Below are 16,328 nucleotides of genomic sequence, written 5' to 3'. Positions count from 1 at the left end.
CAAAATAATTATCAATATTATAATATAATTATCAAGGGCCTCCCCGGTGGCGCAGTGGTAGAACGCTGGGCTGTGAAGCTGCCTTCAGCCTCTGCGGCGCTGGTTTGATCCCCAGCCACCGGGTGAGGGTCCCACATGGCACGACAGACCTCTCCTACCATGCCCGCTGCTCCCCTCAGCAGTGTATTTCGTCAGTCTGCCTGTTCTGCTCCCCGCTCTGGCTCTGGTGAATTCTCTCACCATCCCGTGCTTCTGACTATACCCAGTGCTTGTATAAATAAATAAATCTTAAAAATATATATATATAATTATCAATATTCCTAATATTAATTAGGAAGAAAAAATTGGTATGAAATGAGATAAAGAGAATTATGGTCTGTTTTTATTCATTAAAACTCATTAAATATTAACATGGATAAGGAATGATATTTCCTATCCATGTTAAAAGACAACCAGTTCTAAGGTCTGATCTTCTAAGGTCTAGCTTTAATCCTGGTCTGTGGTTCATGACCTTGTTCAAACTTTCAGTAGTATCTATAAAATGGAATAATAGCTGCACTATTCACCCTTTTGGACCATGAGGCTCAAATGAAATACACACAAGAACGTATTTTACAAACTTTTAAACCCTTTATGAGTCTTCATAGTACTAGAAAAGGATCAGTAAGTTCCAAGCATTAATACTGCTTCAGGGATCACTTCTAATCAATCACTCTTCAGTAGGAACTATACTGATGTTGTAAAGTTAGCTCACTAACAATGAGCTACATGACAAAGACCTATCACTTTCTTAAACCTAGTTTAAATCCAAAATTCTGTTATACAAAGAATCTTAGAATTGTTTTCAAGAAGCTCTATGCAAAGAAATTGTCTATTAAAACAACTTCAATATTATAATTGTGTACCTTGATTGGTGGTGTAGAACATGGAGAAGGCGTCATCACGCAGGTTTCTTGACTGTTATAAGAAGGGCTATCAGTCAGGTTCAGATAGAGTTCATCTTCATTGGCAAAATCTCCCTGACTGTCCACTCCTGGAGAGATGCAGATTACTATGGCGCTAGTATTATCTGCTCGAAGCATGCGCTGCCTCCAACGTCCTAGAGCTCGGTTCACAAGCATTTTGGCACATGATTGTCCATGCTCACCCTGTGTTTAAAAGAATAAGAAGGAAAATACCAACTCAGATCTCGTTACCACTATATCTATATCCAATTAAAATTTTTATTTTTAAAAGATTAATTAATTTATGCATACAAGAACCAGGGTACAGGGCAGAGGTGCAGAGGTGAGAGGACTCGCCAGAGACAGAGTGGGCAGCAGAACAGGCAGACTGACTGAAATACACTGCTGAGGGGAGCAGCGGGCAAGGCAGGAGAGGTCTGCTGTGGCATGTGGGTCACCTCCATGGCCCGGGGTCAAACTCATGCTTCAGTGGCTGCGGAAAGCTTCACAGTCTGAGACTTATCCCCTTGTGCCACCAGGGAGGCCCACAAATTAAAAATTTTAAATTAGATGTCCAACATGACCTAAATAAAAATTTCCAAATTTTCAAAACATTACTCACAGCTCCCATAACTCTGTTAACATAGTACTATTTTCAGTTTACCTCTTACCTAAATTTTCATCTTTTTGGTAGCAAGAAACTTAGACTTCACTTTAATCTTAATTAGGAATATAATTTAGAAGCTATTTAAAATAGGAATTAAACATCAAATTATTATAGGTAAACAAACAAATCACAGATGAGATAATCGAGCATGGCAAAAAACTCAGGGCAAAGGGCCAATTTCCTCCTAAAATAAGAGCTTCTGTAAATCAAATGCAATGACCCAAGATAAAAGTTGTCAAAGGGCAAAATTCAGAGACAAAGAAATATAAACGGCTCTTTGAAAATATAATACAGTATTTAAACTACAGAAATACCAATATATTATACTATAATATATACTAAACAATATACAATGTACAACATACCATAAAGCAACATAAAAAAACACATATATGATATATCACACATTGTCAGATATACCCCTGAAGTTTACATATTCAAATTGGATAAAGAACTGGGTTTTTTCCTATTCTTTCCTTAGGAAAACAGGGAATCATCTTTATTTAGGTTCCTTTGATCTTAGTATATTATTACATCATTTCAACATGTGAATGATGGCAAAACTGCAAATCATTCCTCTTAGCATTTTTGTTTAAAACCCTAATACTAAGCCATCCTTGAATTTCCATTATTATTATCATTTTGTAATGGTTTATTTGAAATGGTGCTTTTTATTTTTGCCTTTCTCATACCTTTTTTGGTCCATTCTATTATCAGTGTTTACCAGTGTCATAAAATAAAGGTACTAATCAAATTAAAGCTCGTGGAAATCTTTCCATCTTCTGTTTTCTGAAACTGTTTTATAACATGGGGGACCATCTATTCCTTCAGTGTTTGCTATAATTTGCTTACTGTTTGTTTTTATAATTATATCTTGATGTCCATTTAACTGATTTTACAGTTACAACTGATTATGTAGCGTTAACTACATTTTATACTTTCCTAAAGAACTAACATACTTTTATTTTTCAAATTAATTAGCATGAAGTTGGTCTACTATTGTGATTCAAAAAACCTCTATCTTTAAGTGTACCTATGTCCATTCTTAAGCTTTTTTTTAAAGATTGATTGATTGATTGATTGATTTATACAAGCACTGGGTACTGTCAGAAGCGCAGGAGGGTGAGAGGACTCACCAGAGCCAGAGCAGGGAACAGAACAGGCAGACTGACGAAATACACTGCTGAGGGTAACAAATGGGCGCAACAGGAGAGGTCTGCGCACCATGTGGGATCCTCGCCAGTGGCCAGGTTTAGAACCGGTGCTGCAGAGGCTGCAGGCTGCTTCACAGCCCAGCACTCAACCGTTGCGCCACCAGAAGCATTCTTAAGCTTCTTTTGGGCTTTTTTTCTTACTCTAGAGAGATCACACCTCATTTGTCTTTTTAAAGAACTACCTTGTGGGTTTTCTGAATCTATCATTAATTTACACTCTTATTATCGTCATCCTCCTAGATGTTTTATAACTTGTTGAATGGATCACTGAGCTAATTTTCTTTGCAGTGGATCATTTAATTATGTTGTTCGCTTTTTTTTTTCCAGTTTTTTTTTTTTAAGATTTATTTATTTATACAAGCACTGGGTACAGTCAGAAGCACGGGACGGTGAGAGAATTCACCAGAGCCAGAGCAGGGAGCAGAACAGACTGACGAAATACACTGCTGAGAGGAGCAGTGGGCGAGGTAGGAGAGGTCTGTCGCGCCATGTGGGACCCTCACCTGGTGGCTGGGGATAGAACCGGCGCTGCGGAGGCTGCGGGAAGCTTCGCAAGCCAGCGCTCAACCGCTGAGCCACCAGGGAGGCCCTCAGCAGATTTTTTTTTTAATGTGGAACACGAGTCTTTATGTCACAAAAAATAAATAAGTACTATTAATTGAAATATGATACACCATACTATCAATAAGAAAAATCATTCTTATTTCAGAGATGTTAAAGGCAAAAAAAAAAAAAATGCACCTCACAACTGATGAAAGGTAGCATTAATCACCAATTCACGAATCTATGATATTCACCAGTGCATGGTTTATCATTCTCCGAACACTAGGCTCACTGAGAACTCAATGAAGGACTCCTTCAACCTTTCACTTTTTCAGCTTGCTTGTTTCCCTTTCCACCAATGCTTGACGAAATGGAAGTCTATATAAGTCATTTTCACAACCTTACTTGCAATTTTTCCTCAACTCATTGTTTCTGCCCCCTCCCCCTGTAATAATGTCTGTCTTCCACTACACAGTCTCACTAGGTAATCTCATAAATTGTCATAGTTTTACCTAACTCCTGTTAACACTCAAATTTGTATTCCAGGTTTCTCTCAAATATTTGTCACTGTCTAGTGAAAATATCTATCCAGATGAACCACAGGCACCTCCAAATCAACAAGCTTACAGCTAATCTAATTATCTGCCCTCTCTTCCAAATAATATGTTTCTTTTTAATAGCTACCAGTCATCAGTCAGAAATTTAGGTGTCATCATATTCTCCCTCCTTAAAACCCCACTGTGTCGCTTCTACCTTGCATGTATTTCTTTTTTTCTTTATGTAAAAGTTGTTTCTTTCTAAGTTTTGTTGTTTTAGACAAAGCTTGCAAATTTTCTCATTGGTAATATAACAGCAGTCTCTAACAAGGATGTCTAGTAGATTCACTAATAAAAGTCAAATCAGTTTTACTGGAAATAAAAATCAACTATGAAAAGAAGTAGAAATAGTTGACTCCACTGATCAAAATTCACCCTCTATCAGGGATTCCTCAATAATCATTACTACCACCCCTTCTCTTTTCTTGTCAAATATGGTTTGCTCTGATTTAGTTAAGGAGGCTAGGTGATTTTTCTATGTCTCCTAAGAGATATCATCACATACGTTATCATCTATCCTTAATTTTACATTCCACCCTGCAATGAATAAGGCTCCTAAAATGCAGATTTAAAATATAGCTTTTCAATAACTCCCCATTGCCATAAAGACCTAACTTCCTAACAGACCATTCTCAACATGTTTATGAATCATCTCCCTTCACCTCTAAGATATCCTATGCTCTAGTCACATTACGCTACTTGTGAAACATAAATGTCATATTTGTCTCTCTTTTTTGACTGAATATTCTATTCTTTGCCTGGAAAGCTTTCCTCTCCTCCCTTGCTCTATTTTACTTGGTAAATTCAACCCTACCTTTAGATTTGCTCACATATCACTCTCTTCCATGAAATTTACTTAGCTGCCTTTCCAAGTTTCCTACTTTTGCCCCCTCAGTTCTTGTAATACTTCTAATTTTTGTTATATGGGTGCTTTCTTCAATACTCATTCTAAAAACACTTCTGTGCTTACACATAGGGTCTCCCAATCCACCACAAACTGGCTTTTGTAATCATGCAACTGAAACATTTCTCTCATCATTAAAAAATCTTAAATCCAATACATAAAATAATATTTATTTTAATCTTTTACATGTGATGTCACTTACCAAAAGGCAACATGCCAGCCCCAAGTTACTGTAAAGCTGTGTTTTAGATCTGCATACATACATTGTAAAAATGAGTCAAGACAATGTGTTTATGTCTTTCAACTTACAGTCAAATGGCCAACATATCCTATTTGTAATAATATGGTAAATACTCTGCAACAGCCATATTCTATATTTACCTTTGCACCCCTTGTATCTACTACCTAACAAGCCAGTGGAGTGATGAATGGAGGTAGTTTTATACAAGTACTTTTATTTTGCCTCCTTTCAACTCAAAAAATAGCTTTAGCATCCCTCCCATCTTAGAGAAAGATCATTTTGTCAAAGGACAGTTTATCCTTTTGAACTGTTGATTCTAGTTATTTCCATATGCTTTGGAAAATTTGACATTGCTGACGACTACCCTAAAATTCTCTTGTCTTCAACAACACATTTTTCCAATGTTCCTTACTTTGTCATTGTCAGAATAAAGAGGAAATAAATCTTTAAATAAGTCAGGAAGGAAAGAAAAGGATTTTCTCATTGTTGATTAATTCGAGGTATGCACTTGATTAAAGAAAGGAAAGGTAACAGTGACCTGGCAATTCTAATACTAGGTATACACCTAACAGAACTGAAAACATATCCACACAAAAACTCATACATGAATGTTCACAGCAACATCATTCTCATTAGTGAAAAAGTGAAAACTCAAATATTCATCAACTGATGAATAGATGAATAAAATATGACACATCAATGAAAAATTATTTAGCCATAAAAAATAAGGTTCTGACACAAGCAAAATGAATGAACCCTGAAAATATTTGCTTCTGTGAACAAAATCAAGTATTAAAGGCAACATATTGTAAGGTTTCATTTATATGAAATATCCAAAATAGGGAAACACAGAGATAGAACGATTAGCAGTTGCCAGGGGGTGGGAAGTAGCAGAAGAGAATAAATGGCTGCTAGTGGCTATGGGGTTTGCAGAGGGTGGTGATGAAAATGTTTTAAAATTACATAGTAAATGGAAAGCTGAATGGAGGTTCCTCAAACTACTAAAAGTGGAGCTACTATATGACTCAGCAATTCCAATCCTAGGAATCTAACCAAAGGACACAAAAACATTAATTCAAAGGTTACCTGTAGCCCTATGTTCACTGAAGCACTATTTACAATAGGCAAGCTATGGAAACAACCCAAATGCCCAAAAATAGAAGACTGGATCAAGAAGATGGGGTATATATACACAATGGAATATTATGCAGCAACCAAAAAAGATAAACTCATGCCATTCACAGCAACATGGATGGAGCTGGAAGGAATTATGCTCAGTGAAATAAGCCAGAAAGAAAAAGAAAAATATCGGATGGTTTCACTTACAGGAGGAATGTAGGGGAGCCATATAAGAGATCAGGAAAAAAATAATTATAATAAATTAAAAAACAAAATCAACAGGCAACTCATACATCAGAGATATTCTGCGGGGGGGGGGGGGAGGTGAGGGATCAAAACAGGGGAGGGGGGCCTCCCTGGTGGTGCAGCGGGTTGAGCACAGCACTGTGAAGCCATCCGCAGCCTCTGCAGCAGGGGTTCAATTCCCGGCTGGCCAGGGAGATCCCCATGTGGAGCGGGAAACCTCTCCTGTCTCACCCACTGCTCCCCTCAGCAGTGCTTTCAGTCCATTTGCCTGTTCTGCTCCCCACTCTGTCTCTGGTGAATCCTCTCACCCTCCCACGCCTCTGGCCTATACCCCAGCTATTGTATAAATCTTAAAAAAAAAACAAAAACAAAAAACGGGAGGGAAGAGCATAAGGGACTATGATGATGGTACATGGCTGAACTGGAGGTGTAAATTTTACAGGGACTACACCTGAGAGGAAAAAGTATACACGGTACAAAAATGAAGAATGATGAAAATATATATATAAAATAAATTTTTTTAAAATTACATAGTAAAGGTTAAACAACTTTTGAGACTATACCAAGAACTACTGACTATATACTTTTTATTTTCTTATTTTTGTGTAGAACTGTGGTATAGGTCAGAGGTGCAGGGGTGAGAAGATTTACCAGAGACAGAGTGGGGTGCAGAACAGGCGGATTTACTGAAATACATTGCTAAGGGGACAAGACAGGAGAGGTCTGTTATGCCATATGTGGATTAGCTCCCTGGCAAGGGTTTAAACTCAGGCCATGTGGTGATAACATTGAGACTTAACACCTCAGCCACCAGGGAGGACCCTGAACTGTATACTTTAAAAGGTTAAGTCTTATGGTTTATAAACTACATCTCAGTCTTTAAAAAACAGGACTGGCAAAGATTCATTGGTAAGTCAGTCAAGGATTACTCATACCAAAGCCAATAGTTGTATGTTTTGTTACCTAGTTTCATTTACTTATTTCCTATTTCATTTTCTAATGAGCTATAAATTTTATCTTTTATCTACTTCTAGAGGCAGGCAAATGCAATACTCTACTCAAGATAAACATCCTGAATTCACATTCAATACCCCTGACAAAAGTACCAGAACAATGTTTAAACAACAATATAAAATTAGTATTCTCACCATCAAGTATTTTTTCTCCTCTTGGTCCTGGCACATAGAGATGGCATCTTGAGGTGGAATCATGTTCCAAAGTCCATCACTCCCCAATATAATATATTTGTGCTTCTGTGGGTCAAGAGTGTGGACACTTGTATCTGGCTCAGGTGACACAACAAACTCTCCACTGAAGAAATCATAGCTCCACAAATCACCTAGAAGGCAGGCAGCAGAAGAAACAGTATTAATTCCAAGATGGAAGCATTACATCAATAGATACTCTTTTCAAGAGATGCAGAAAAGCATTTGATAACACTTAAAATTTACTCATGATTTAAAAAATTTCCTAGCAAACTAGAATTAAAAGCTAAGTCTCTTAACCTGATAAAAGCCTTCTATCACCACCTCTCTTCCAATATAATGTAGGTTATTACTAGCATAGTAAGACAATAAGAATAAATCAGGTATATGAATTGGAATTGAGAAAATAAAGCTATGAGTATTTGAAAACTAATTCTACACAAGAAGCTACAAAAAATTATTTAAATGATCAGAATAGGAATGTTTAGCATGGTTGTTAAAATAAAAACCTAGTAGGGCCTCCCTGGTGGCGCAAGGGGTTAAGTCTCAGCACACTGAAGCTATTAGCAGCCACTGCAGTGGGAATTCAATCCCTGGCCAGGGAGCTAATCCACATGGCACAGCAGACCTCTCCTGTCTCGCCCACTGCTCCCCTCAGCAGGGTATTTCAGTAGATCTTCCTGTTGTGCTCCCCACCTCTGTCCCTGGTAAATCCACTCACTCCCCTGCCCTCATACCTCTGGCCTATACCCCAGTTCTTGGATGAATAAATAAAATAAATCTTTAAAACAAAACCAAAAACCTAATATATAAAAGTCAAGTAATTCTATAAGATGTCAAGAAATAGAAAATACAAAAATTTGAACAATTTCATTTACACAGCAAACCAAATGTAAGGTATTTAGAAAACAGCTAACAAAAGAATTTAATAAAAGATGTGCAAGTTTTTTATGGAGAAAATTAACAATCGGGCCTCCCTAGTGGCGGAGGCGGTTGAGCGCAGCGCTCTTAAGCTGTCCACAGCCTCTGCAGTGCCGGCTCCATCCCCGCTGGCCTCAGAGCAACCCACATGGCGAGCAGACCTCTCCTGTCTCGCCCGCTGTTCCCCTCAGCAGTGTATTTCGTCAGTCTGCCTGTTCTGTTCCCTGCTCTGTCTCTGGTGAATCCTCTCACCCTCTCGCACATCTGGACTGTACCCGGTTCTTGTATAAATGAAAATAAATCTTTAATAAAAATAAAAGAAAATTAACAATCAAACATTAAAAAGACGAAATGAATGAAGAAATGAACTAGATTCAGAGACAGGAAGAGTCAATATTTTAAAGATGTTAATTTTCTGAAAACAACCTATACAATTAATGTAATTCCAACCAAAATCCTAAAAGGATTTTTTTAGAATTTGACAAATGATTTTAAAATGTATAGGAAAGAGTAAAAGGTCAAGATTAACCAAAGTGTTTATGCAAAAAAGATAAGTTGGGGAGAAATTGCTCTATAAATAGGAGTCTTAGTAGCTAACTGAAAATCTTCCATTAACCCCTAAGATCAAGAAAGTACCTTGTATCAAAACTTATAGAATGCCAGTCACGTGGAAGAAAATTCTAGAAACATAAATGAGTATTTTTATGCTCTTAACCTACAATATGACTAGTGTTTAGAGATCAATAGTTCACCCTTTCAGTGAGTCAGAAAAATAAAGCTATTTTTGATTAGCTTCCTTGATTGCTCACATGCTAAATTTGTGCCTTTAGACCTATTAACTTTTTAAATTTGTTTTTTTAAAAGGTTTATTTTGCTTATTTATGCATACAAGAGGCCAAAAGTGGAAGGGAATGAGGATTCACCAGAGACAGAATGGGGAGCACAACAGGCAGATCTACTGAAATACACTGCTGAGGGGAGCAGCAGGCAAGACAGGAGAGGTTAGACCTCTTAGATGTAAATCTCAAAATGTTCAACGGAAAAGAACTTTTGGTTGACTCTAGCTATCAAAAAAAATCAATAGGTGTGGGGCGGGAGGGGAGGGATTGGGGTCAGAATGGGGGGGGTTGCAATTGTATGAGGAATATAAAAATAAAAATTATTATTTAAAAAAAATCAATAAAAGTGAAATAGAAAAAATTATAGAAACCACCTGTTTTTCTATGATACATAAGACAAAATTAATGGAACAATATCAACTTTTCTTTTGTTCCCCAAAACCGAGGAAGGAGGAGACAGAAAGAATCGAGTATTAATTTCTGCTTCTTTTACTTTGTTGTTAAATTTGTTGGGGGAAAGACCTAAAATAAAAACAAAATATTTTCAGGAAAGAGTGTAAATAGTTTTTGCCCCCCTTCAGCAGGTCTGCATTTTGCTAAACATGAGGAAGATCCTTTGTTTTTATCCTTTCCTTTTCTGAACTTCCCCTTTATAGTTCCCACCAGGAAAACCAGCCAATTCAAACATGCTTAAAGTTCAAGGAAATAATTCACGTCAATTACTCCACTCTAAAATACAAAATTCACTAATACACCAGCCTCTTGAAAGGAGCAATTCATCCGTCAGAACAGAAGAGAATACATGCAACCACTAAAAGCTAATTATAAACCAGGTTGGCTTACAAAGACACATTTATCTCTCTATACCAGCAAAACAAAGCTCCTTGGTTGATGAAATAAAAATGAACATGGAAACAATATAAATACTAAGGTAGCAATTAAACCTTTAAGTTATGCTAAAAGCTTTCAAAAGCAGTTTTTGCCTCATTATTTAGGATTAACCACTTCAAGAACATAAATTTATATAAAGCAGAATCCCTAATATGTCTAAATTTAAAATCTAGGTAGAAAAGATTTACAATCTTTTTTTTTTTTTAATACAAGCACTGGGGTACAGACCAGAGGTGCGGGAAGGTGAGAGAATTCACCAGAGACAGAGCAGGGAGCAGATCAGGCAGAAGGACCAAAATACACTGCTGAGGGGAGCAACGGGCATGACAGGAGAGGTCTGCCTCGCCATGTGGGAATCTCCCTGGCTGGCCTGGAATCAAACTGGCGCTGCAGTGGCTGGGGACAGCTTCATAGCGCTGGGCTCAACCCGCTGTGCCACTGGGGAGGCCAAGATTTTCAATTTTAAGATTATATGGCAACTTTGAAGGGTCAGAATTCTCATGTATACAATAACAATATCTTAATAAATTTGAAAATATTTTAAAATAAGCTATTTATTTATTTGAATAGGTAATACAGTCACATGGTACAAAAGGTGTATGCCAAAAACTCCATTCTTGGGCTTCCCTAGTGGCGCAAGGGGTTAAGCACCACACTGTAAAGCTGTTCACAGCCTCTGCAGTGCAGTTCTATCCCCTGCCAGGAAGCTACCCACATGGCACAGCAGACCTCTCCTGTCTCGCCCACTGCTCCCCTCAGCAGTGTGTATCAGTCAGTCTGTGGGTTCTGTTCCCCACTCTGTCTCTGGTGAATCCTTTCATCCCCTGCACTTTAAAAAAAAAAAAAAATGTTCATTCTTAGCTCTTCACTTAGAGAACAACTATTGTTCTCATGTACCTTCTAGAGAGATCTATGCACAAATGTACACTTCTGTGGTGAACTCATCCTAACATGCTTACAATTACTCTTTTGTTAACAATCCCTAATCACTAGTGTCAATATCTTGCCAGTCTCTATTTCTTTCTCATTAAAGCTCATAATTTCCAGAAGACGGGTTTTCATCTTTCCTAACTGGGATTGCACTGAACCTTCAGATCAGTTCAGAAAGAAATGTCATTTTTTTTTTTTTAAGATTTACTTATTTATGCAAGAACTGTGGTACAGGCCAGATACACGGGAGGGTGAGAGGATTCACCAGATACAGAGCGGGGAACAGAACAGGCAGACTGACTAAATACACTGCTGGGGGAGCAGCGGGCGCGACAGGAGAGGTCTGCCTCGCCATGTGGGACCCTCGCTGGCCAGCTGGGATGGAACCGGCACTGCAGAGGCTGCGGACAGCTTCACAACGTGGCGCTCAACCGCCTGTGCCACCAGGGGAGGCCCAGGAAGAAATGTCGTTCTAACAATATTTTATCTTTCAATCCAAGAACATGGTATATTCCTTAATTAGATCTTCTTTGATTTCTTTCACCAGTGTTTTACAGTTTTCAGCATACAAATCTCAAACATAGTATATTACAATTAAACCTGAGTATATTCATAGTTTCGGTGCAGTCATAAACAACACTTATTTAAATTTTAATTTAGAATTGTTGATTCCCAGAACATAAAGATATGTTTGACTATGTATGTTGAATATGGATCTTGTGACCTTGCTGAACTCATTTACTAATTCTAGTAGCTTTTGAAGATTCTTCGGGATTTTCTATGTAGACAACTTTGCCATTTATAGATAGAGCTGGTTTTATTTATTTGCTGCACCATGTGAGATTATGTTCTCTGCTTGCCCCTGTTGTACAAAGGAGCCAGCAGTGCCCAGGACACTCAGCGGTTCTTACTCCAGTGAAATCAGTGTAATTCCGCACCACAGCCGCCACCACCTCACACTCCCTACTCAGTGGGTGGCTCCTCATGGAGAGCTTCCTCAAATCATTTGCCTCACCTAATCCAGTCTCAAAACTGCAACCCAAACTGCATCCCTTTGAAGCAGGCTGGTGATAGTTGTAAAACAATATAAATGTACTTAATACCACTGAACTATACATTTACAATGATTAAGATAACAAATTTTGTTAAATGTATTTTATTATAATTTAAAAGCATACACACAAATCTAGTTATGTTTTCCATGCCAAATGTGCAATATTTTACTCCCCTTATTCACATGGATCATGATCAGAGTTCCTTATACTCACCACACTTCCTCCAATCACAGAGGTATTCGCAAATACAGTTCCTATGCCTAAAACACACTCCCTTCCTCTCAACTAGTAATTCTTCAGGCCTCAGCTTAAACCTCACTTTTTTGTCTTTTCCAGTGAGGTGAAACACCCCATTTTAACTTCTCTTTAGCACATATAGAGGAACTTAAGAGTTGCAATTTTTTAGTTCTTATTGTGAATGCCTTTGACCCCATCCTAAACTGTAAGTTTCCATTAGGGCCATGTGCTTGGTCCATTGTGCATTCAATAAAAATCTGTTGAATGAATAAATAATTTCCAAGACTCATGTGCAATTCCTCAGTCAGCCACCAGAAGGCACCTTTGCTCAATAATACAAGCGTTTGTGCTTTGAAACATTAAGTAAAGATGAATGAAGATATTCAAGCAGGGGTTAAGTTACTTCCAGTCTAAACCACTCTAGGGGTATTTCTGAACTGAGTAGGAAATGTCTAAAACAGAAAAACCAATTAGTTTTCTTGCTCTTTTGATAGCCCTTCGCCTGTTTTTTCTCTTCTGTACAATCATACAAGGCTTTCAAAACTTAAATACCCGGCACAGATATTTTATATATTCAAAACAACTTGAATCCTTTACTAAATTGAAGGTTCACTTTACTGTTGAACTGCAGCAAAAGACCTTGCCCTCAATCCAGTGAGTTGAATTTCCCATTATAAAATTCCTCTACTATTTTATAGTAATATTAATTCTGTGCTCCTTAAAAGCTCATTAATGTTGCCATGGTACGAGTAGTCAATCTGAAATTTACCATCTACTTGAAATGTAAACAACAGCTATCATCTCCAACCTCCTACGCCTCTTTCCCTTTTGCTTGCTAACAACTAGAGAATAAATTGTACCATATGCTTATATATATGAATGACCTAGGTAGTTTACCTGTCTAGTTCTGCAAAAATCTATAAAATATGTAAAATCTGGGCTTCCTTGGTGGCGCAAGGGGTTAAGCACCACACTATGAAGCAATCTACAGCTTCTGCCTGTTCTGTTCCCCACTCTGTCTCTGGTGAATCCTCTCACCCGCCCACACCTCTGGCCTGTGCCCCAGCTCGTGTATGCATAAATAAATAAATCTTTTTAAAAAAAAAAAAAAAAAAAGAATAGGGCCTCCCCTGGTGGCGCAGCGGTTGAGCGCTGGGCTGCAGCCTCTGCAGTGTCGGTTCGATCCCCGGCCCCCTGCAAGGGTCCCACATGACACACAGACCTCTCCTGCTGCCTGCTGCTCCCCTCAGCAGTGTACTTCGGTCCTTCCGCCTGTTCTGCTCCCCGCTCTGGCTCTGGTGAATTCTCTCACCCTCCCACACTTCTGACTGTATCCAATGCTTGTATAAATAAATAAATAAATAAATCTTTAAAAAAAAAAATAGATGGAATTAGCAAACACTGAATTTGACTCATAATCAAAGAGCAACTAGCACAAAATCCATATTTTAATCTTCCACTCAATTAGGTTTTTTTTTTAAAGATTTATTTTATTTATTTATGCATACAAGAGCTGGGGTATAGGCCAGAGGTGGGGGGTGGAGGGTGAGAGTATTCACCAGAGACAGAGTGGGGAGCAAAACAGGCAGATCTACTGAAATACACTGCTGAGGGGAGCAGCAGGTGAGACAGAAGAGATCTGCTGCACCATGTGGGTCAGTTCCCTGGCTGGGGATCATACTCATATGGATAGCTTAATAGTGCTGAGACGTAAACCCTTGCGCCACCAGGGAGGCCCTCAATTAGGTTTTAAAGTATTTCATATATCATCAGATTTCTACCCCCATGATATGCCAAGTAAGGGTTTAATTCTCACTCCCCTCTTTTATTTTACCATCATATTGTAGAAAATCTAATATGATTTCACCAAATCTTAGTCATACTTACCAAGCGCTCTTGCTACTGCCAGAAAAGGAATCTGATCAATAACTGTGCTTCTTCTAACAGGTCCATTGTGAGTGAGCCGAGGCCGTTTCCAAACTACACGATTTACCCCAGATTTGTTCATCACACTAAAAAAGAGTTCACATAGATACTCTAAATTATTAAAATAACACCATCCAAGGTAGCTTGATGGGTCAAATAACTAATAAAACAAGATAACATTATCAAATAATAACTATATATTTGTTTCAGATACAAACTTTCTATTCAAAAAAGAAAAATAAAATAGAAAATAATAAGATGAGAATTTAGAGGCTACTAAAGTGGGCTAGACAGAAGGGAATGGGAAGTAATAAAAAAAAAAACATGTAAACATGTCAAAGAAGTAAGATAACTAGAAAATAGGTCAATCACAGATCTGGAAGTTGGAGTGGAAGAAAACTGGCCTAGAGACTTGGCATAGGAGCAACAGAAATCTACAATTAGTACACAGCAGAGTTAGTATGTCTAGAGTACCTAAGATATAAAAATATGATTATTCTTTGGCAAAATAAAGTAATTATCAAAACACTTTAGAGATGGTCTCAACCTGTACCTGGTATGACTAAAATGAGAAACTCACTTTGAAATCAATTTAATTACAATCTGTTTGAATTTTAAAAGACAGCAATAGAAGCATTTCTCTGGAAGCCTAAAAAAAGGTGGAGGAGAGTGAAAAGAGATTTCAATATTAGCCTGCTTGATATGAGTTCTACCTGACAGATATGTATATAAGACACCAACAACATTTTGCCTTCATACTACCTAAAGTTCTACTGTTCTTTCCCAAGGCTGTTTCCTATAAGCTTTAATACTTCTGTAATTACAGTAGCTATCCAAATTGCTTCCAATATAACTGTAATAGAGGTCTTGATACTTCATATTCAATGATATTATTGTTTCTGAGTTTCTGGGAAAGGAAATACAAAAAACCAACACAGTGTTATAAAAGATGCTCCTTTTATTGTGTTCCCTGCTGTTGTCCTGTATGATTAAAAGGCATACACAAAGAAACAGCCTGATACACAGAAAGCTGACTGAGCAGGAACAGAAGGCTGGAAAAACAGAGCACTGGACAGTTGCCTAGGGTGAGACAGAGGGAGATGAGGAAATAACTTAAATAAAACAGTTCAATTTGTACAAAAAGACATCTGCTCACAAATGGCAAAGAGCATCTGCCCAAAGGTCCAGATGGTATTTTAAGTGATAAGACAAAAAACATAAATTCTAAAAAAATGATTAAAATAAAACGTAATTTAAAAATTCATATAGAAAATAAAGAATTCATATAGAAAAATAATTTTAAAAATTAATGAGAATAAAGTGTCACTTAAAAAATGTATGATACTAATACATGAACAGACAATATGAAAAATATAAAGTGCAGAAAGACTCAAATACAAAAAAGAATTCAGTTTGAAACTGCAGAGTTCACTTTTACATGACTATCAGCAGTGATCCCATATAAATCCCACACTCATAGGATCAAACAGACTATAGCATAAAACCAGGCTCATCAAACTTTGCAAGATACAGGACAGAAAACACAGTATGAGGTCATGACAGTTTCTGTCATGCTGTTCTCAGTCATGATCCTAATAGTGACGCAGGAATGATTTTCTAGCCCCAACCCCAAACTCCAAGTGACATCTCAGGTAAGCTTCACATGCCACAGTAATCAGTATCTTGTAATAGCCCACAACACTCTGCACATGTCAAGGTGCATGTACAAAGGGCAGCTGAGGTCCCAACAGAAATTTATACCCTATTTCAAAAATCTACCCTATGCCGACAAAGTGGAATTAAAGGGTCATTCTACAATAAGCAATGTTGCCTTATAAGTTCATCGACAT

General features: G+C 37.7%; 1 protein-coding gene across 1 annotated transcript in view; it reads right to left on the bottom strand.

Moving 5' to 3' along the window:
* The window catches only part of PPM1D (protein phosphatase, Mg2+/Mn2+ dependent 1D), a gene marked incomplete at its 5' end in the record, with an annotated part of 34,612 nt that overhangs the window by 4,241 nt on the left and 14,043 nt on the right, over positions 1–16,328 (bottom strand). The window contains 3 exons of the mRNA XM_084238823.1: positions 906–1,148; positions 7,623–7,813; positions 14,440–14,564. Coding sequence (XP_084094949.1) covers positions 906–1,148; positions 7,623–7,813; positions 14,440–14,564 — 559 coding nt within the window. The remainder of the gene's footprint in view (positions 1–905; positions 1,149–7,622; positions 7,814–14,439; positions 14,565–16,328) is intronic.

The sequence above is a fragment of the Talpa europaea genome (assembly GCF_964194135.1).
Source record: "Talpa europaea genome assembly, chromosome: 7".
NCBI lineage: Eukaryota > Metazoa > Chordata > Mammalia > Eulipotyphla > Talpidae > Talpa > Talpa europaea.
Note: the sequence above shows the minus strand (reverse complement) of the source record. Positions and strands in the feature narration are given on the sequence as shown.